We start from the raw sequence: 21,129 nt of genomic DNA, 5'->3' as shown, positions 1-21,129 counted from the left end.
GACGGGATATGATAAATACACTCAATACCATGATCTTTGGCCCAAGTATTTATGAGAGAATTTTTATAACGAGTCCCATTATCTGTCTCAATTCTTTCTGGAGTGCCTTGTTGCCATAGGACTTGTTTCTTGAGACTGAGTATGGTATTTTGGGTGGAAACATGGGATACTACATGTGTTTCAAGCCACTCAGTGGTTGCCTCCACCATGGTAAGCACATAACACTTATCATCACAGGTCTGTGGCTAGGTGATACGATCAGCCTGCCACGCCTTCCCATATTTATACCTTTCACTGGCTTTGTGCACTGGTTGTATGGGGCTAAAAGGGGAGTGAGTTTTGCTTATCAGCATCTGACTCCCTAGTTGACAAATCAACTTATGAATGGGGAGCAAGGAATCCCTATTAGTGTAGTACTATTCTCTGTGCACCATTTTTTGTAGCAATTGGTACCTTTTGTTCTTCCATTAATTGCAACCCCACAACAGAAAGATTTTCTTATAGGCCAGGCGTAATAGACAGCTGTTTAACACCTTCTGTGTCTACAGCAGCTATTCCAAAGGCTCATCAATAATGTTTGAGATCCTTAAAATATCCCCTTCCGAGGTAATCAGTACCAAGAATATATGGACCCATGGATAAGTCACAATAGGATGCTTTTGCCAGCCAGGCTTATTTCAGCCTCCAACACAGTCAACTCTTGGGAATCTCCCCATCACCACAGAAATATCATCAATTGATTCTGTTCTTTCGTGACTCAAAGGCATTGGAGAGCACTGCACACCAGTGTCTACCAGTGCCTCATATTTCTGTGGGTATGGTATGTCAGCCATCTAATCCACACAGACCATTACACTCTATTACCCCTCTCCCACCTATGGCTGAGGGCAGGGCCCCTCTATTTGTTACCTGCAATTGTTCTCTTTTGAGTCATGATCAGAATCTACAGTAACTGGACCAATTGTACTAGTGGTTGAGCTGCTTTGTAATTCTCTCACCCGAGCTCGTATCACAGGAGTAGATTTTTTTGTGTCACTTCTTCATACATTCTCCATGCTCACTTAAATAACTCCACAAGGCAGCATGTGACAGATTTACTGTGGTAATTTACTTGAGCAGGAAGATATCTGTCTTTAATAGCTGAGACACTTGATACACCTGGGGAGCAGGATTCACCACCTTTAATTAGTTTGATGAGCTCCTTCAGTAGACTGTTATAGTCATCTCGATCTTCAACAGGTGTTTCTGATACCACCACATGTTCATCACAATTAATCAACATAGACAGTTCCTCCAGTATACCATCCTGCCTCTCTATTTTATCTGTTACTTTTGAGATGGTTGAAATACAAGCATGAGATGGAGGTAATTGTTATTTGAAGTTTTGAGGTGTAATTATCAGTTCAGACACTAGGAGTCTTCTATTGTTTCTCATATCTTTCAAACATTGCTGTTAGTGTATCAGCGTGCTTTTCTAGTGCTGTGCTTGTGAATTTATGACATGCTCGTAACTGTCTGGGGATCACAGTCTTGGTGTAGATTGTTAGGAACAAATGTAGGGTCATACAACATTTCCACTACAGCTATTTCCCTCAAATACTGGATACCTTTTTCAATAGTAGTCCATTTTTTCATCTCAGGCTCCAGCTAGTCTTTTAAAGAGTGTTTTTCCTTTATGGAAAATAACACTCATTCTCAGACAGTGTCCAGACATCTAGTAATTCCTCTGCCAAAAGATGAGTCTTTAGCAATGCTTCCTACTTGGCAAGTTTCATTACCATTTAAAAACATGGTATTGGTTCTGGTATCCCAACACTGAAGCAACCAGGTGATTTTAGTCTCATTCAGGTGCTGTGCAAACTCCTTTCTTGAACCATGGATTTCAGTCATTTTCAGGCATTGACAAGTAGTGGAAATAGTGACCTTCTCCTTCTCCAAGCTCTCATCTCCTTGCCTTTTAGTTATTTCTGTTGCCTTTCTCAATAACAGTGGTTTTGGAGATGGCCCCACACCGTGGTCTTCCTCTACTTTATCCTCTGCTGCTGCTTCTTTCCATTCTAGATGCAATGACACCCATTTCCATTTCTGTCCTTCCACAGGGGCAACTGACACTGATACTGGCACCCCCTGTGATTGATCAGGTTGAAAGTTCCAATGCTCGTTCTCTGTAGTTTGACTCTGAGACTTCCCCTTTTGGCTTGCATCTCAGCTCTCTCTCTGAAACAGTATTATATAGAGTATTATATAGTATTATATAGTAAGCACAAGCCACTGACCACAGAATTGTAGAATTCTCCATTCTTGGGGATGTCAAAAGAGTGGCCAGCAGAACTACCTTCTTGAACTTCCAGAGGGCAGACTTTGACCTGTTCAGGGAGCTTGTAGCGCGGGTCCCTTGGGAGTCGCTTCTCAAGGGTAAAGGGGCCCAGGAAGCCTGGATGCTCCTCAAGACCAAAATCTTAAAGGCACAAGAACAGGCTGTCCCTAAGCGCCGTAAGGCGAGCCATAGGGGAAGACGACCAGTGTGGATGAGCTGGGAACTACTGTTGAGACTCAAGGAGAAAAAGAGAGTCTACATCCTCTGGAAGAGGGGGCAGGCTGCTCAGGGAGATTACAAAGAAGTACCTAAGGTATGCAGGGAGGAAGTTAGGAGGGCGAAAGCCCAACTTGAGCTCAGGTTGGCCTCTGCAGTAAAAGACAATAAAAAATCCTTTTATAAATCTATTAATGGGAAAAGAAGAATCAAAGATAATTCTCATCCTATACTTGATGCAGCAAGGAATGTGGTCACTGAGGACAAGGAGAGGGCTGAGATCCTCAATGCCTTCTTTACATCTGCCTTTAACAGCCAGATCAGTTATCCTCTGGGCTTTTTATGCCCTGATCTGGAAGTCTGGGACACTGCTCAGAATATGCCCCCAGCAATTCCGGTGGAGACAGTCAGAGAGCTCCTCCTCCATCTGGACTGTCACAAGTCCATTGGACCAGATGGGCTGCACCCTCAGGTGCTGAGGGAGCTGCCAGGGGTGATTGCTGAACTCAGCCATCTATCAATGCTCCTGGTTAACTGGTGAGGTCCCAGAGGATTGGAGGCTTGCTAATGTGACTCTCATCTTCAAGAAGGGCCGTAAGGAGGATCTGGGGAACTATAGGCCTGTCAGCCTGACATCAGTACCAGGGTAGGTTATGGAGCAAATCATCTTGGATGAGATTGTACTGCATGTATGCAGTGTCCAGGGGATCAGGCCCAGCCAGCACAGGTTTGTAAAAGGCAGGTCGTGCTTGACCAACCTCATCACTTTCTACGACTGGGTTACTAGTCTGATAGGTGAGGGAAGGGCTATTGACGTAGTCTTCCTAGACTTCAGCAAAGCCTTTGACATGGTCCCTCACAGGCTTCTTCTGGGGAAACTGGCTGCCCGTGGTCTGAACAGATATACACTTCTTTAGGTAAGGAACTGGCTACAGGGCCGTGCCCAGCGGGTCGTGGTGAATGGAGTGAAGTCCAGCTGGCGACCCGTTTCAAGTGGTGTCCGCCAGGGGTCGGTACTGGGGCCCATCTTGTTTAATATCTTTATTGATGACCTAGATGAGGGCAGTGAGTGCACCCTCAGCAAGTTTGCAGATGACACCAAGCTGGGAGGTGGTGTTGATCTGCCTGAGGGTAGGGAGGCCCTGCAGAGGGATTTAGACAGGCTGAACCGCTGGGCTGAGGTGAATGGGATGAGGTTTAACAAGGCCAAGTGTCGAGTTCTGCACTTTGGGCACAACAACCCCATGCAGCATTATAGGCTTGGGAGTGAGTGGCTTGATGAGTGTGAAGAAGAGAAGGACCTGGGGGTGTTGGTTGATGCTTGGCTGAACATGAGCCGACTGTGTGCCCAGGTGGCCATGAGGGCCAACAGCATCCTGGCCTGCATTAGAAACCATGTGGCCAGCAGAAGCAGGGAGGTGATCATCCCCCTCTACTCAGCACTTGTGAGGCCACACCTCGAGTACTGTGTTCAGTTTTGGGCTCCTCACTACAGGAAAGATGTTGAGGTCCTGGAGCGTGTCCAGAGAAGGGCAACGAAACTGGTGAGGGGTCTGGAGCACAAGTCTTATGAGGAGCAGCTGAAGGAGCTGGGATTGTTCAGTCTGGAGAAGAGGAGGGTCAGAGGAGACCTCATTGCACTGTACAACCTCCTGAAGGGAGGTTGTGGTGAAGAGGGATTTGGCCTCTTCTCCCAGGCAACAAGCAGGACACGGGGCAGTGGCCGCAAGTTGTACCAGAGGAGGTTTAGGTTGGACATAAGGAAGAACTTCTTCTCTCAGAGAGTGGTCAGGCACTGGAATGGCCTGCCCAGGGAGGTGGTGGAGTCACCGTCCCTAGCAGTGTTCAAGGGGCGTCTGGATGACGTGCTGCGTGATATGGTTTAGTACTAGTGGTGGCAGTGGTGATGAGGAGACGGTTGGAGTGGATGATCTTATAGGTCTTTTCCAACCTCGTGATTCTATGATTCTAAGCCAAGCCCCGGATAAGTTCTATCTCCTCAGATCTACCTAAGCCGCAACATACTTGACTTAGACACTTGCATAGGCTCTTGGGATGCCACAGGTGTTCAAGAGTGAAATTCCATGACACCAGAGGTCCCCTTTCCCCTAAGATTTTTCTTAAGCCTCTCCATATGCCCTTCCACTCCGTATTCTCCAGGTATGGGGAAGGCTTCCTCCAGATAAAGCAAATGAAGAATACATTCAGGGAGGTTGAGAATCAATTTAGCATTCCAAAAAACATACAGAACTGAGAGGAAAACCTGGAAACCTGTATAAACATTGTGCTGCCTATAAAAATTAGCTACTCCCTCTGGGATATAACTGCCAATATTCCAATCATACAACATAGCACATAGATACCAGGTAGGTGTCTCCATCAGTGCTCCAGTTGGTTTTACACACACATTCACACACCTAAATCAGAAAATGGTGAACTTCATAAGAAACCAGTACATTCTAAGAATTAAAGTTCTGAACACAATAGTATTTAATCCTTTAAAAAGCACTTCTAAAATAAAGAACAGTTCTAAAATAAACAACAGTTTCATAGTTGGCATAATGCCAAAAAAACCCCCCCCTCAGTACAGTGCCCAGAGTCTGGCAGACCTACAATCTAATCTATGAAGGTCAAAGCTAGCTACAGCACTCTGCAACTCTTTGTATGACATTCTAAGAAAATCTCTCTTCTGCTAACATTAAAAATTCAATTCGGATTTCCCCGCCAATGCCCCAGTTACTGTCATGGACACATGTCTAAAGATAACTGTGACAGGGGGACGGCAGGCCCACCAGCCCAAAAAAAAGCAGGGAGAAAGGGAAAGGGAACAAAAAGGGAAAGAAAAAAAAAAAAAAAAAAAAAAAGCACAACACACAAATAGCAGCAATGATCCAAGGAGGAAAGTGAATTTACTAATTATAGTACAAACATAATACAGCAGAACTATAAGTTAACTGGGATGGAAGCTAGTAAATCAAGTAAATTGGAGTTTCTGAAAATGAAAATTATTACTCTGTTCCAACAGACCAAAAAAAAAAAAAAAAAAACAGTCTCACAACTTTGCAGTCATTTTTATCTTTCCCACTGACTGGAAAATGGAAACAGAACAGCAAAGTTTTCTGAGACCTGTAGTATATCTCTTCTGAGACTCCCAGCGCACTACATGATGTGATGATGTGGAATACTGATAACAAAAATCATAAGACATGACACTGAATTACAGCGGCTTTCTTTAAGCCTAATGTGCTATTTTACATAAATGAGCAAAACCTTACAAAGTGCAGCTGGGAATAAACTTTTGGGCTTGATTGCAAACCCTGCAGTGTAATTCAACAACAAAATTTCATCCATAATGAGAAACAGTTTCTATTCAATTTCTGTTACCATGTTCATATTTACACTTTATTTTCAGTACAGTCAAGGACAACTTAGTCAAAAAAAATTAGAATGTCTATGCCTTTGTACTGCTACAACAGTCTAAATCCTCACAACCCAGATGCTGTCAGAATTATTCATGGAAATAGGTATGAATAACAAATCCATTTAGCAATTGTGGAGCCAAAACTTGTATTCTGAAAGTTTTTTATTATGAATTTAATTATTTGAAGACCTAGTTTTGTCCTTCAAAACTGTATTGGCTTCTTCGTCTATAGAAGATTAACTCAGTTTTGAGAAGCACCTCTGTGTAAAACAGCATCAGCATTAGGTAGCAGCTATGACAGTACATTTCAGAGGATGAGAGTAACAAGCTGTTATTACCATGGGATTTTTGCAGATACTGCTCCTGCTGAGTCCTTACAAATCCCTCTCACAGAATCCATGCAAAGACAACAAGCAACTAGTGTGCCTCTGCTACATTAGGAAAAACAGTCTGATCAACAGGACCTTAAAATCTGAAGATACAGGAATCTTTTGCCACCAAACACACACATATGAAACATACACGTGCATCAGAGACACAAACCTTGAAATTATGGCCTAAATATTGCTTCCACACATCACAAAGAGATTGGCTCTATTGCTTATTCACAGAAGGCTGTAAAGGCAGGAGCCAGCTCTCTTGGTAAACCAGTACTGTCCAGCCATTTCCCAAGAAACTGAGCCACAGTTCACCAGCACAGGAACAGAGCTGGTGTTCAATGCACCAATCCTTTAACACAAATTACACAGATCTGCACATTCACATCTTGAGCCCATTAACAGGGGGACTGTTTTCCTTCATAAGGTAGGAGATGCCTGGGGCATCAGGATTGTTAAATGGGGACTGATGGATCAGTAATCAGGGAAAACATCACTTGATGAGAACATAAAACACTCTGTAATGCACAGAGAAAAGAAAGCACTGCTCCACTATTAAATATTAATTGTGAAAATCCACTTGTTCATTTGCAGAAAGGACAATGGTACATTATTGCTGCTCCTTCTTTCAGCCTCCAAATCTGCATATTTAAAAGATTTTTTTTATTACATTGCAGTTCCACTAGCTGAACATTTACCTAAATTAGGTAAAATATTACAAAATCATGCAGTACATAAATCCATTTCATTCTCACTTGCAGTAAAGGCCATCCAGCCTGCAGAAGCTGTAGCCACTAACCCTACAGATACAGCTCCTACCAAGAGGAACACCAGTGACCTCTTTCTTTCTCTCCCCCATAGCTTCTACATACCCAGTTTATGAATGTTTTTCCCACTCTCCCTTGAGGAAGAAGTAATGGAATAGAACTTGAAGACCAGCAAGTCTACATGCTTTTCACAAAAATTCTCATCTGCCTCCATTCCCTAAAAGTAAGATCACTATGGAAAATGGAAAAAAAAAAAAAAAATCATTTCACAAATACTTATGGGAAAAAGTGTGTCCATGCCCAAGAAAATTTCATTGCAATGGATTTTTGTCTACAATACTGTCCAAAGAGAAAAGCAAGAAAAAAAATGCATTCTTTCTGTTCCAGCTTGTTAGTAGTTTTCTAATTAATCTTGTACTGAACTCATCATAGAACAATAGAATGTCTTGTGCAGGGAAGGATCTTACAGACCATCTAATTCCAATCTATTCAATCTAATTCCAATCCATTCAAAGCCTCTAAGAATGAAGCATTCACAACTTCTCTGAACACCTGTTCCAGTGCCTCACTACCCTCAAGTAAATATTTTCCTCCTAGCATTTAACCTAAGCCTCCCCTCTTTTTGTTTAAAACCATTTCCTCTTGTCCTGTCATTATCAGATAGTGTAAAAAGTAGTTTTTCTCCTGTTTATGAGCTGCCTTTGATTACTGGAATCTTCTCCAAGGTAAATGAGACCAGCTTCCTCATCTTTCCTCAAAGTAAAAATGCATCCAGCATCTTTATGCCATACCTCTGAGCCCACTTCAATATCTCCACAACTTCCTTGCGCTCCAGACCTGGATACAGTACTCTAGACAGAGCTTCCCAATGATCACGTGCCTCATCTGCTGACCATCTCTCTATTGATGCAGCCCAGTATGTCGAATTTCTGGGCTGCAAGAACTCAACACTGGCTCATGACAAGCTTTTCATCCACCAGAACTTTCAAATACATCTCCACAAGGTTGCTCTGAAGGAGTTCTTCTCCCAGTCTGTACACATCTCTAACATTGCTCTGACCCAAGTGCAACACCTTGCGCTTGGCCTTGTTGAATCTCATTAAGTTCACATGGACCCTCTTCTCAAGCTTGTCCATGCCCCTCTGTATGGCATCCCTTTCTTCTGTCTGCACCACTCAAATTAGTCATAAAACTTGCTGAGGGTTCACTCCATTCCGCTGTTTAGGTTAAAGACAACAAAGAGCACCAGCCTCAAGACAAACTCCTGGGGGACACCACTCATCACATATGGACATACTGCTGTTCGTGACATTTCAAACAATTCCTTATCCACTAAATAATCCACCCTTCAAATCATTATCATTCCAATTTAGAGATAAGAACATGGTGCAGCATCATGCCAAAGGCCCTACAGAAGACCAAGTAAACTACAGTAGTTGCCCTTCCTTTGTCCACTGGAACAGTCACTCCATCACAGAAGGCTACCAGGTCAGTCAAGCATGATCTGCCCACGGTGAAGCCATGTTGGCTGTCACAGCTCACTTCCTCATCGTGCAAGTGCCTTGACATAGCTTCCAAGAAGATTTGTTCCATAACCTTCCTTGGCACAGAAATAAGGCTCACATGCCTGTAATTCCCCAGGCTTTCCATTCTTAAGTATGTGAAAGTGATGTCTTCCTTTTTCCAGTCACTGAAGACTTCACCTTACAGCCAAGGCTTTCTAATCTCTTTTGATCTGCGTGAAAACATCCTATTGTTCCATTTCCCCAACTCTGAATTGTTTTATACTCTGCCAGCATCTCATCTTATAGGTTGTTAGCCTTTGAGCCAGGATTGCCACTTATGAAAGAGTGGAATGCTGCAAGTGGTCTTCAAGGGAATTTAAAACTCAATTCTTTCTGACTCTCATGGGAGTGAAACAAAGTGTCATACTCAAAGATCTTTTTTGTTGTGTTAAGTGATGACATTCACAGACTCAGGCTGTCATCCTGAACTGGCTTCCAAATCATACTAGAATTTAGAACTCTAAATGACATTTACCAAGAAACTGCTGGTGAATGGTGTGCATGAAAATAAGATCTCAGACCTCTGCATTGGCAGCGTGATAATCAATCTTCTAGGCAATTCTTCAAAAACTGAAACAAGTGCCACAGCAGTTGTAGAATGCCTGTTCTCGAAATATTCAAAATGTGCATAGACAAGGCCTCAGAAAATCTGCTGTAAGCTTGCCTTTTTGTAAGCAGAAGGCTGTAGACATCCCATCTAATTAAGAATGCCTTCAATTATTACAGTTGTGTTCTATTTACCATTCAATATTGCTAAGAAATTCTTTTGAGAAAACAAAGAAGAAGTAAATTTTAGAAGTATTTCACTTACGGCAGAAATCAGGCGCTCTCCACTGGACCACAACATTCTTCCTAGCACAGGCTGTTGCATAATTAGTAATAGAGGAGCACAAGCAATCCTTGCCACTGAAGCAAGAGCAAACATCAAAATGGCAGTTCTTCACATAGGGAGTAGGACTGACTTCATGATGACAGGGTTCAAAAACAGAAGATATCAAAACTGAGCAGGATTCCTCAGCATATTTGGCTAAGAAGAAAAGAGAAAAACAATGTGAAAGTATGAAATCAGTGGCTTTCAAAAAAAAAAAAAAAAAAAAAAAATGAGAGCCATAGTACTTGTGTTGTTGGCTGGTTTTTTTTTTGTTGTTGTTGTTGTTGTTGTTGTTTTGCTTTCATAAGAAAAAAGCAACAACAACAACAAAAAAAAAAACAGAAGAATAATATCAGATCAAATAAGCATAGGCAGCTCACAGACCATGAGTTCCACTAAAAGAATAATGTTCCATTAATAAAACAAAACAAGGAAAAGCAATACTTTTATATTCTGTTACCACTATCTGTGGCACTACAGCTCCTTTTACAGGGCCCCTGCCTTATGCTGATTTTTATATTTGCAGAATTAAACCCACTAGGCTATACTACACTCTTGAATCAACCGTGCCCGCTCTGGTCTATGATAATGAAGTTCTCTGTGTTCTTGCTCATCCCAGAAATCAGAAGCTGCTATAATATGTGGCATGAGAAAGTGTCTCCAAAAATACACCCATTGTCCAAGCAGGCACTACAGAGGGAAAGAGGGAGACTGTTAGTTCAGATTGGGTAAGAGCCAGAAGTCAAGAGATCAGGGAAAGTATAAGACGTGTAAGGGCAGCAAGGTGAAGAGAACAAATGTTCTGTCCACCTACAGCATAATGATAGCATCGCTATCAGTTGTATGATCAGTTTTAGCGACATATACCTGTGCAGCAGATGTAATGATCTAACACTATCATCCAAATTACATGGCAGCATGACCTCACGTTACTGATTTTTGTTTTCTATTTTCAGAAAACAGTACATTATCCAAAAGAAACCTGCATCAATCAGTATTTGGGGTTCCCCCCTCTTTTTTTTCCCCCCCTCCTCTTCCATTTAAGAATATTGCAGGTTGCTGAACAACAGCACATATAATATTGGAGGGAATTCAATACCTAAATGAGGATTGAGATTGCAGGGATCATTGTCTTGTTTTAACAAGTCTTGACAGTCTGCATTGAGCTTCCAGGAGTTTCCAAAATCTTCCAGAAGAACTTCCACCAAGCCAGAAGGAGTAAGAAAGTCATCCCCTTGGTTACCATTGTAATTTCCACACAGGCCGCACATCTTTTCGGTATATGTTAGAGATACCTAAGGAACACAGATGTTAGCCCAGTCATCCTCCAGAATAGGTAATCATTGTAGGGTAAGACTTTCTAAGGAACGAAGCATGTGCAATTAACTAAGGAAACTCTAAAATACATCACAGCACCACTGTACTACATTCTTTAACTGCTCACAAAAGTGTTATTATTAATAGTTACAGGACAACTTTTGAATACAAAACAAATTAAGATAGTGACTGAAGATGACTGCAGAACCCCACTATAAGAGGGCCTCAGGCTCAGCTAGGCTTGTGGTTAAGATTCTCCACACAGAGCATGAGGATGCAGGTCTGACAAGCCAGTCCAGCTGGCTTTAGCACCTAGGGATCAGTACACCAGGAAGAAACACCACAGGCAGACTGCAGCTCTGAGGGAGAAAATAGATCCTCAATGTTTGTAGTCCTCAAGACTCTACCATTCTAAAGAAAAACAGACTCATGTAAGAGCTAGAGGATGATGGACAGCTTTGCCAGGGAAGGGGATCATGAAATTAGTTTGTCATTTACCTTCTTGGCAAATGCAAAGACAACCAGAGATCACTCTAGCTATGTAACCTGACCTCCTGCATAACTCAACGCAGATCCTGTTTCATTTGTTCGAGCTGCACTATGTCTTGGCATGGTGTTTCACAAGTTAAACATCCCAGCAATTCCAAAAGCCACTGCAAGAGTGAGGTGTGTGTTGGCTGGTCAGCTATCAGGAGAACATTCCACGGTAAACAGCCTTCTTCCCCTCCCTCACAGGCTCTTCTGCATTCTAACTTATTCTGCAACTAACAACAGACCAAAATATACACATATTTATAGATAAAGTGTGTTACTTGAAGCTTTCTGTTCCTTCTGCTTGATAGTTTCCCTTACAGTTCACTTATTTTAAACCTGGATTGAGCATTTCAATATTATTGCTGTCTACAGCACAGACAAGTCCTTGTAGTTAATCAAGACTGACCTTAAACATTCCTTGTAGAAAGGAGGAGCATGCAACATATATTGTATGAGTTAACTGATCTTTCCTGGAAATAACTATGGATATACATATCCACAGTTATATATCCACAGTTATAACTATGGAAATAACTCCTGGAATAACTATGTCCCTGGAGTCACCTTCTTCCCTTATTATAATGTCATATGAATCTATTGCTATAAGGCAGGACAGTTATATTCAATGAAAACAAAAAAAAAACAGTTTGAAGGGCATCTGCTGAACAAAACACAAGTATTCCTTGTTAATAATGGCTGCCACAGCACAAAAAGGAGAAGAAAAAAAAAAAGTCTGCCGTGGGATGAAAACATTTTCTGGAATACAAAAGGACCTGTACATTGCTCAAGGAGTATAAAGGAGAATGGTATTTCTAGTATGCAGTGAAAAACAATTTCTCATGGCACAAAGCTAGCCACTGTATATGTTTGGGTGGGTTGAGAGAGGTGGAGGGAAGGCAGAAATAAATGAGGCAGAATGAAAGAGTACCTTCACCAGCAGCTCACCACGGCCGTCCCAGTCAATCTGCAAATCTTCCCCATAAGTAAGGCGAACTGAAGTCCTCACCACACGCTGGATCCGAAGGGCACCTCAAAGCAACCACAAAGTACCAGTCAAGACCAGATGCAGCGCTCAATCCATGGGACTGCTGAAGTTCTCTGAACAGGACAATTGGGTGACTGCCAAAGAGAAGGAGCACCAGATAGCCCCCCTTTCTATTTCCCAAGTTTTGTGCCTGCTTATCAGGTCACGTGCATGAATTTGTCCATAACACCTGCTCAGGAGCCCTAGACGAAGATGCATGCACATTCTGAAAAAATTAGGCATTAATTGTGACATTTTGCTAGATAACTTGTAGGATTTCAAGCTTCCGGGTTAAAAAATAACAATTTTTAAAAATAGACCAACAGCAGTTTTCAACATCACATCTCCCAAATCGAAACCATCTTAATCTTCCGAATTTTAGAACTGCTGACCCCAAGATGTGTCAGCTTCATAGAAAGAAGCTGGAACTTTTGGTACAGAGAAAGAGGCTGCAAGTGAGAATTTGATATGGAAAACACTTTCTGACTGAACTATGCCTAAGATGACTAATAAAGGGGATCCCTTCAATAGCTCGCCAGTTACCCCTTTGCACACACACACCTTGTAGGAAAGGGGTCTGTATGTCTTGTCCATTCAGTGAAACTCCTCCTCCATGTTTCATTTTTATGAGGCTGTTGCCCATATCTCGGATTCGGACAGAAGCAGAGCGAGTGCACACAGCATCAGGATCATCTGCACACTACAGAGAAGAAAAAATTTGCTTTGAACTTTAAGATTTTGCTTTATTCATGACTTCACCTTGGACCCACAAAAAGAATACCAGCCTGTAATTCAAGGAGGCATTAAGCATCTTGACAGTTTTGTTGATGGACACTGCCTCCTATAGACATCAGGCTGTCCTGCAGCCTTTCCTTCATTATGCTGCTAACTGCTTATGGGAGAGCTCTCTGCAGCTCCTGTCCTGGAAAGTACACTGTAGTAACTTCTATTCCTAGAATACCAAGCCCAGAGTTGCTGTAGCGGCAGGAATGACAGGCACTGCCCCATAGAACACATCATGACACAAGACAGCCCTGCAGCTAGACTGTCAGAGTATTTCTTCCACTAGCGGTAGGTTATGCAGGGGAAGAACAAGGCCCCAGCTTTCTTCCCTGGTTTCAAAAAAAGTTTCAGTGAAACTCATTTTGGGAGTTTCTAAACACAGGTAACTTAGAGCTACATTATCAGATCTCTCTAATACAAGGGTACAGACACAGATATGCATTCATCCATCATACCTCCATTCCACTGTAGGCTGCAGCCTCACTGTTGCTTATGCCTCCCACACCTCTATCATCTTCTGCATGGTGGCCCAATACTCCCGTTACTTGTATAAATTCTCTGACTCATCAACACACCTCCCTGTCCACAGGACCTCTTGTCTGTCCCTTCTGCCAGTTCAAGACCTTCTACAGTCTGCAGGCTAGTTTACTTCATCCCACACATCTTACAGGTGGACCTCATCTCTCTGTAACAGGCTGCACAGGTCTCCTTACCTCCCTATCCTTGTCAGGCTGCCCTTCCTGCCTCACTCCAGTCATCTACACTCACTGATCTTCAGCTGTCTTGCCTTTCTCTCCTCCATCCAGGGAGACACTTAAGTCAGTAGATAACAACATATCACTGAGCAACAGGAATGACCCAGTAGCATGACCAAAAACTATTATGACCACATAACTATTCAGTCAATACACCCTACTCAGCGTCTGTGGAAACTTGTTTTCCATAAGCAGCAGCGAGCAGCAGCCTCCAGGGTGCTCAGGAAAGGGTACAGCCTCTTCTATTTGTACTTGCTTAGTTTACAGAGGAAGAGGAGGCTGATCCTCCAAACTGCATTGCTAATTTGAATCTCCTGGTAGACTGCTGGAAATGGTAGTGAGAAAAGGCAAAGTGTTTATTAAACAAGGAGAAAGACTTCATCTGTTAATAAAACTATTTCATAGGAAAATTATTTGCATATGCAAATTCCTATCATACTCCCACAGCCCTTCCTACTCACTCAAGAGTGCACACATAGGCACGAGCCAAAGCTGTTGTTACCTGGACAGTCTCGATGATAACAGAAAATGAGTTTTCCACACAGTCTTTTGCAAACAAGTACTGGCAAATCCCACTGAAGGTGAAGTGCTCGTTGTCGAAGCTTTTGAAATGAGATTGGCCAGTGATGGAGCATTCCCCTAGAAAAATGCATAGAGCAGTTAATGACCCCAGTGCCAGCTGTAAGCCAAATCTTGCCCACTCTGCCACAGAAGGAGAACAGTAGCTGGATGGCTGCACAGAGCCCACATCCCCTGAAGGCCAGAGAGTATGGACAAGATGCTTATCTCACTGCTTATTCCTGTAAGTCATTACTAGTAGCAACTACAGCACCAACAAAAGCAGGGAAATATGGCATCAGTCACACTCAGGAACTGAAATCCTGTCCATGGAAAATCCTGTATAATGCCTCAAAGGGTAGCTTATAATGATATCAGAAGACAGCTTAGCTCTTGGTTTTTGATTCTTTTCTAGCATGTCATTGTGGCCCTGGGAAATCAGTACAATTTCTCAAGGTTTCTGCCACATACAAATTACACTAGTTTAAGTAAACTAGTTTATTGAACTAAAGACTTCAATTGAAATTTCTCTTAAAGTATTTTTGTTTGAACCCAACATGATGCTGATGGCATTCACTTTTATGTAGTAACCAAATTTCCCTCTGTATAAGTGACAGTGCTAATGCCTAAGGTGGCTACACCCCATTGTGGAAGCCAGGATTCCCCCAGCATCACTAGTGTGCTGTGCACTGGACCACATGGCCGCTTAAACTGATGCAGGAGCTTGCAATATCTTGAACCAGAACATTTGAAAAACATTTTTACTTAGTCCAGTGTGATACATCTGCTCCCAAAGACTGGGCCAGCAATCCTTATTTACGATATCCACAAGTACTAACTGAATAACACAGATTTGATGTTCCTACAACCCTACTATAAAAAAAGCTACCTAAACATTTCAGCCTCTTAACATATTTCTGTAAGCTGTGTCTCTTCATTTCCAAGACAGCAGCATTTAGACACCACTACTGGGATGTACTATCTTCATACTCTACAGTCTCTGCAAACACATAGGAAAGAGCTTGCAAACAAATTATTTCATATGAGTTACATATCATTACACAGAGATATTCCTACTGCAAAAAATGTGGGAAGAAGTTCAGGTGCTGGGCCTGTACTGCCTATTTGTTGACAGGAACAGCAGTGTTCCTCTGATGACACAGATCCTAAAAAAAAAAAAAATAATAAGGAAAAGAAGAGGAATATTTATTCCTTCACATACAGTACAACATCTGCTTAGTCTCACAAGGAGAACTGAAATACAATCCCATCTGGATTGCATGGGAACAAGCAGGTAAGAGCAAAGACAAAGTCACCCTTCACATGGGGAAAAAAAAAGTAGGATGTAAGTGGAAAGGATGTGGATAACATATACTCACGTGCTAAAACCTAAGAACTGTAGGACCAACATACCTGGGCATTCCCCATTACTGCAGATCCAGATGCCATGCCGACAAATGCTACAAAACAGAGTTACCAGTTATGCAGTAATTTGCAAATTAAATTTTTTTCCCTACAAATAATTGAAACATAGACTCTTCTTTTATGGAAATTAGACCAGTCTTTAGCATCCTTTCCATCTGCCATAATCTTGTTTCCTAATAATAATATATCCATTCCCCTGATCTCTTCTACAATCATCTGACAGGAACAGCTGGTAATATAGACTGGAATATTTACAAAGTTAAATAGCTTAACTTTTTCCCTCCCATTGCTATGCATATAATAGAGTTTTCATATTCTACTCACGTAGAATGAGTTTTAAAACCAATTCTCAAGATATGTCTACTGATATGACTGAATCATGGAAGGAAAAATACTTTGACCTCTGAGTGAAATTTTATCTACAAACACTCAGTTCAGAGCAAACCTCCAAAGCTAGGTCAAAGGTGGCTCAGGACCCCTTTGAATTTAGAAATTTCTAGGATGAGACCCCATGGACCTTCAGGACAGCTGCCCTAATGCTGTACCATCTCAGAAGATAATTTTTTTCCTCATGTGCTAAGAGGAACTCTATTTAGACAATTTGTCTAAATCACCTTTGCCATTTGCTTGTGTCTTCCCTTCCACTCTCCTTTATGTATTGAATGTTTCACCCAATAGCCTTTATACAAATCCAATTCTCCTCCCCAGCCTCTCTCTAGTTCATCATTCTGCCTCTTGTAGTAGGGCCCAGCACCAGCTATGCTATTCCAGTCGTAGCCTCTTGAGTTCAATACTGAGGGCAAGAAGCCCTGTCTTTTCACCAACTGGTTTGATTTCTGCAAACCAAGACCTTTATCAGTTTGCACACTGTTTACTTAAGCTTCCTTCACTTAATTGCCCTGTTTGTGCAAGTTGCAAGAATATCGGTCTGTTTTAATGTCTTTGGGTGGTGAATTCAGTGCAATCCTCCCAGGGGAGCTAATAGTAACCAGCAACAGGCACTCAAACTCTGAGATTTCTGTCATTCTTGAGTCTCTGTGACAACAAGCCTATCAGCCCAGAATCTCAAAAAAAAAAAAAAAAAAAAAAAAAAGTTTCAATAGATGTTACTCTTTTTATTCCTTTAATTATTCCAGCCCTTGAAAAACAGACATGGGGAGTCAATTTGCTTAGGATGGTGAACATAGAGCTGATGGGACAACAGCTTTATCAAATAGGCAGCGTTAACCTCTCAATACTGTGGGTGTGTGTAATACTGTGCGGCCAATTTCAAAACTGCAGACAGCTGCAGGAAAAAGAGATGAATGCTAATGTTATTATTATGGTTCATATTCTGTGACACATGGTGCTGATAATGGAAAGCTGCACATAGTCTTTCTTCTCTATAAGGTGGCCTTAACTGACTCCTTTAGTTTAACTGCAAATATCTGAGCACAGTGTTGTCTGAACTCCGTTCACAAACATGTTCACACTTACACAGGTCAGGAATACATTACTCATTTCCCTTCCTTTCTTTAGGCAGCCAGCCTTCCCCTTCAGACTTGTATTCACAAGTGAAAGAAAAATTGTGAGCTGTGCAGCTGGGAAAATCCAGTTTTGTAAGAGGTTTCAAAAGACGTGCCTGAGTTAGCACCTCTTCGAAAGAAACCAGGTTTAGGGGTTAAATAAATGTAGGAAGTCAAAACAAAGACACCACCATTGACACCAATTAGACATGGGAACCAGTCTGTCTTATCCACAGGAAACAGATAGTTCTCTACTATTTGAAGTATGACCCTCGCATTGTTATACGAGCACACACATCCCTCAAAAAGCAGGGCTGATTTGTATTTGTGAGCAGCTCACTTCTTAGAAGGGGGTAGCATTTCCAATAAGAGAGCAGGCTCTATGCCAATGAAAATAAATACTATGAAAAAAATCATCATCCCATATAGAGAGACCCTGATCATCTAAAACAGTCACAAAAAAGGAATGCAGTACTCTAGAGCAATAGTAACCATATCAGAACAACACTGAATTTACCATGAGTTACAGTCCTGAAAGATAGTGAAGCCAGGAGGATAATGTCTTCCAGAGTGGATGCAAGAACAGTCAGAGATTTCAACACAGTGTTCACCATCAAGGACCTTCCCCTCTGGATAGATCAGGTAACAGCACATACACATAACACACACAGGGACACAAGCATGAAAAGGATTAGATTTTTTAGTTCTTCATATACTTTGGCAAGACTTCAAAACATTATCATCTGTAATTAGTTATGAATAACAATTAAAAAGAATGTAGCTTGCCAAAATGCCTCGTGGGGGCAGATCTCTACTTTTCTTAGTGTTGCCTCTCCCACAGATATGCAGAATGGTGTATGTTCCTGGTGTTCCCAAAGAAGCTCTGTGTTCATCCAATTCGTGAGTTCAAAACAAATATTGGAACACACAAGAGTCAAAAATGGGGAGCATGATCAAGTACGACCTGAGCTAATCTAGGAATTTGTTTGAAAAAAAAAAAAAAAAAAAAAAAAAAGTTCTAGATTATATACATACATAGATCAAGTGCAAAAGATAAGCCTGAGAGCTAACAGACCTGTCTAGAAGTAAAGAGTGCCCAGACAGGTTTTGTATTTGTTGCAAAAGGACAGAAGAATAGAAAAAACAAAGTAGGGAACAAAGGAGCAAAGTTGAACAACAACAACATCTATCAGAAGGAGTAAGCAACAGAAGAAGCCTTTGCAGGCAGTGTACTTTTAGCTGCCTTGGAATACAGGAAGGTACTGTTCCACAAGACAGGGTCTGTAATAAACATACATTATGATGTAGAGATGCAGTTTCTTTTCTCAACTGCTGCAGAAACAAGAAAGTGAGAGGGCTAACTTCCCAACTTGAATTCAGCTTATAAAATTCTCCACATTACACAACTATAATTACATATTCTATACATCTTACAAAGATAATTGGAGTCATTGGGCAGTTATAAAGACTTGTCTGGAATTGCAACATAAACTATCAGTAGAAGAAAGGACAAGTTTTTCTCCCAGATCCCCATGTTGATAGGTAGCTGATATTCCTCTATACTAAGAAAAGCTGTTGTAAAAAAAATTCCGACTGCTAGAAATTCCTTTCCCTCTTCTACGAGAGAATACTTGCAAATGCCTGCAGAGACTTTGACCCTTTTCTCTGAAGTCACCCATGACAGTGACACACATGTACTGTCAATTCCTACTTCCTGTCATTTAGTTTCTTCCAGTAATTTACTTATTTTTCATGCAGTATCTTTTCTGTTGAACTTATGTCTCTCTGCTCCTCAGTTTCTATCCCCTTACACCTTTTGTGTAACAGACTGATCAGAGCAGCTACAGAAGGAAGAATAGCCAGAGACCTTCACAGCTGGTAGATTCAATTCCTTCAGTTTATCCCAACACTCCCAGGGAATATAAAAAAATATAATATCTAGGACCTATGCAACAAAATACAATCCTCTGCCTATTTCCTGTCAACTTCCCTATGCACCTGTTCAGGTCCTGACATGGAGTGACAGCTTTAAACCTACAATACACAAGAGATAAGCAGCTAAATGAGAGCTCTGAATAGTAGCATTTTAGAATGCATTAGTTTCTCCTCTGACAAGATTTATTCATCATCACTGCCTTGTTTTGGAAATCAAATGACACATTCCGTAAACTTCAGTCGTATTTTGTATTTTAATATAGGACAATAAATAAATCTGTACATTCATATAGACTCCACATTTGAGGTTTGAAATGAAGAGGTAGCACTATTCAAAATAACAACAATGAAAAAGATAGTAAAGGGAGCCAGGATTCTAACTCTCCACCTGCAGCTATTAAGTATAGTAAACAGAGAAGGAAAACTTAAAAAAAAAAAAAAAAAAAAAAAAAAAAAAAAAGCAGTCATTGGGATGCCAACTTTCAGTTAATCAAAGTTCCTCCACAAAGGATTCAGTAGTAAGTAAAATCATGTATCTAAAACCCTGATGACTTTTAGAAATGCAAAGCAAGTTCTATATGTGATTTTTTTAATGAAACACATTCAGTACGTTCAGTTCTTTTTCCTTCTTCTACTTTCCATAGAAAAACAGTCCAGAAGAAATCTAGACATTGCAGTAGTATGCAGTTGCTCACCAAGAATGAAAGGCAATCTTAAAATGATTAGATTGCACTGATGTTCACATCATAGTTGAGTCTCAAAAAATGGCCCTTCCATGGAATATTCAGGCAGTGTTGGAATTGGCTCACTCCAGGGCTAGGTCCCAGAAAAGAGAAGTGTTTCTAATTTCAGGAATACTTAAGACACAGCTTTCTTTCTTCTAACAAAGTGTATAGTAGCATTGCCAAACACTTCCCTATAAACAACCCAGTAAATAAATTACCAGGGCAGCTGCAGCCATCAACGCATTGCCCATGACACACTTCATTGATATTCAGGCTCTGGCAGGTTTTAGCACAAGGAGATATACATGCCTTATACTCCATGCCAACTGGACATCTTGGCTCTGAAATAATGAAAGAAAAATTAGAAGTGCAAATTCCTGAACAGTTCTTCAGTAAGTTTTCTTAATTACCAAAGGCTAAAACACAGAAAAGCCAAGAAAGTTTATATATATATATATATTTATTTATAAAAATATATTTAAAAAATCCATAATTACGGATTCCTTTCTTAGACACAGAACACTCAGTTTTCAACATCATCATACATTAGGTCATTTAGTAAGCGTTTAGAAAAGAAACTGACATCAGCCTCTGTAGAGCAAAATAAGATAACACAATGCCTTCAAATGGGATACAAGTACTATAGAGTAATAATAGGTAATGAAGAAGGAAAATAAGCTCACCCCTCTCCACAAGGAGTGACAGCTCAAGAAGTGTATGATCCCTACCCAGAGAGATGCCACCCTCTTGGTTGCTACCCTTTAAATGAGAGTAAGGAAGGACAGATCCAGGAGGTATAGATCCAGGCTCCACTTCCAGTCATTTGGGTGCACTGCTTGCTTCTGAGCTCCCTAGGTTAGCCACACCTTCTCACTTGGTGTTCAAACACTGGTTCAGCTGTGACCCAGCAATTCCACTACAGCCTTTAATAAACCAAGTATTATCAACTAAAACCAAGTGTATTAAGAAAAATTAAACACAGGAAGAAGTTTCACAAAATATCTAAGAAATTTGGACAAAAAAGCACATTCTGT

The 21,129-nt window shown here is 41.2% G+C and overlaps 1 protein-coding gene across 4 annotated transcripts in view; it reads right to left on the bottom strand.

Moving 5' to 3' along the window:
- The window catches only part of VWF (von Willebrand factor), a 152,230-nt gene that overhangs the window by 114,127 nt on the left and 16,974 nt on the right, over nt 1–21,129 (bottom strand). For all 4 annotated transcript variants that reach the window (XM_052690523.1, XM_052690522.1, XM_052690521.1 and 1 more), the window contains exons 8-15: nt 20,314–20,436; nt 17,953–18,064; nt 15,919–15,965; nt 14,450–14,586; nt 12,971–13,109; nt 12,314–12,414; nt 10,634–10,829; nt 9,475–9,690 (exon numbers count right to left, since the gene is read on the bottom strand). In XM_052690523.1, coding sequence (XP_052546483.1) covers nt 9,475–9,690; nt 10,634–10,829; nt 12,314–12,414; nt 12,971–13,109; nt 14,450–14,586; nt 15,919–15,965; nt 17,953–18,064; nt 20,314–20,436 — 1,071 coding nt within the window. The remainder of the gene's footprint in view (nt 1–9,474; nt 9,691–10,633; nt 10,830–12,313; nt 12,415–12,970; nt 13,110–14,449; nt 14,587–15,918; nt 15,966–17,952; nt 18,065–20,313; nt 20,437–21,129) is intronic.

The sequence above is a fragment of the Tympanuchus pallidicinctus genome, unplaced genomic scaffold (assembly GCF_026119805.1).
Source record: "Tympanuchus pallidicinctus isolate F22 unplaced genomic scaffold, pur_lepc_1.0 scaffold27, whole genome shotgun sequence".
Taxonomy (NCBI): Eukaryota; Metazoa; Chordata; class Aves; order Galliformes; family Phasianidae; genus Tympanuchus; species Tympanuchus pallidicinctus.
The sequence above is the reverse complement of the archived record's forward strand: the minus strand, read 5'-3'. Positions and strand labels throughout refer to the sequence as shown.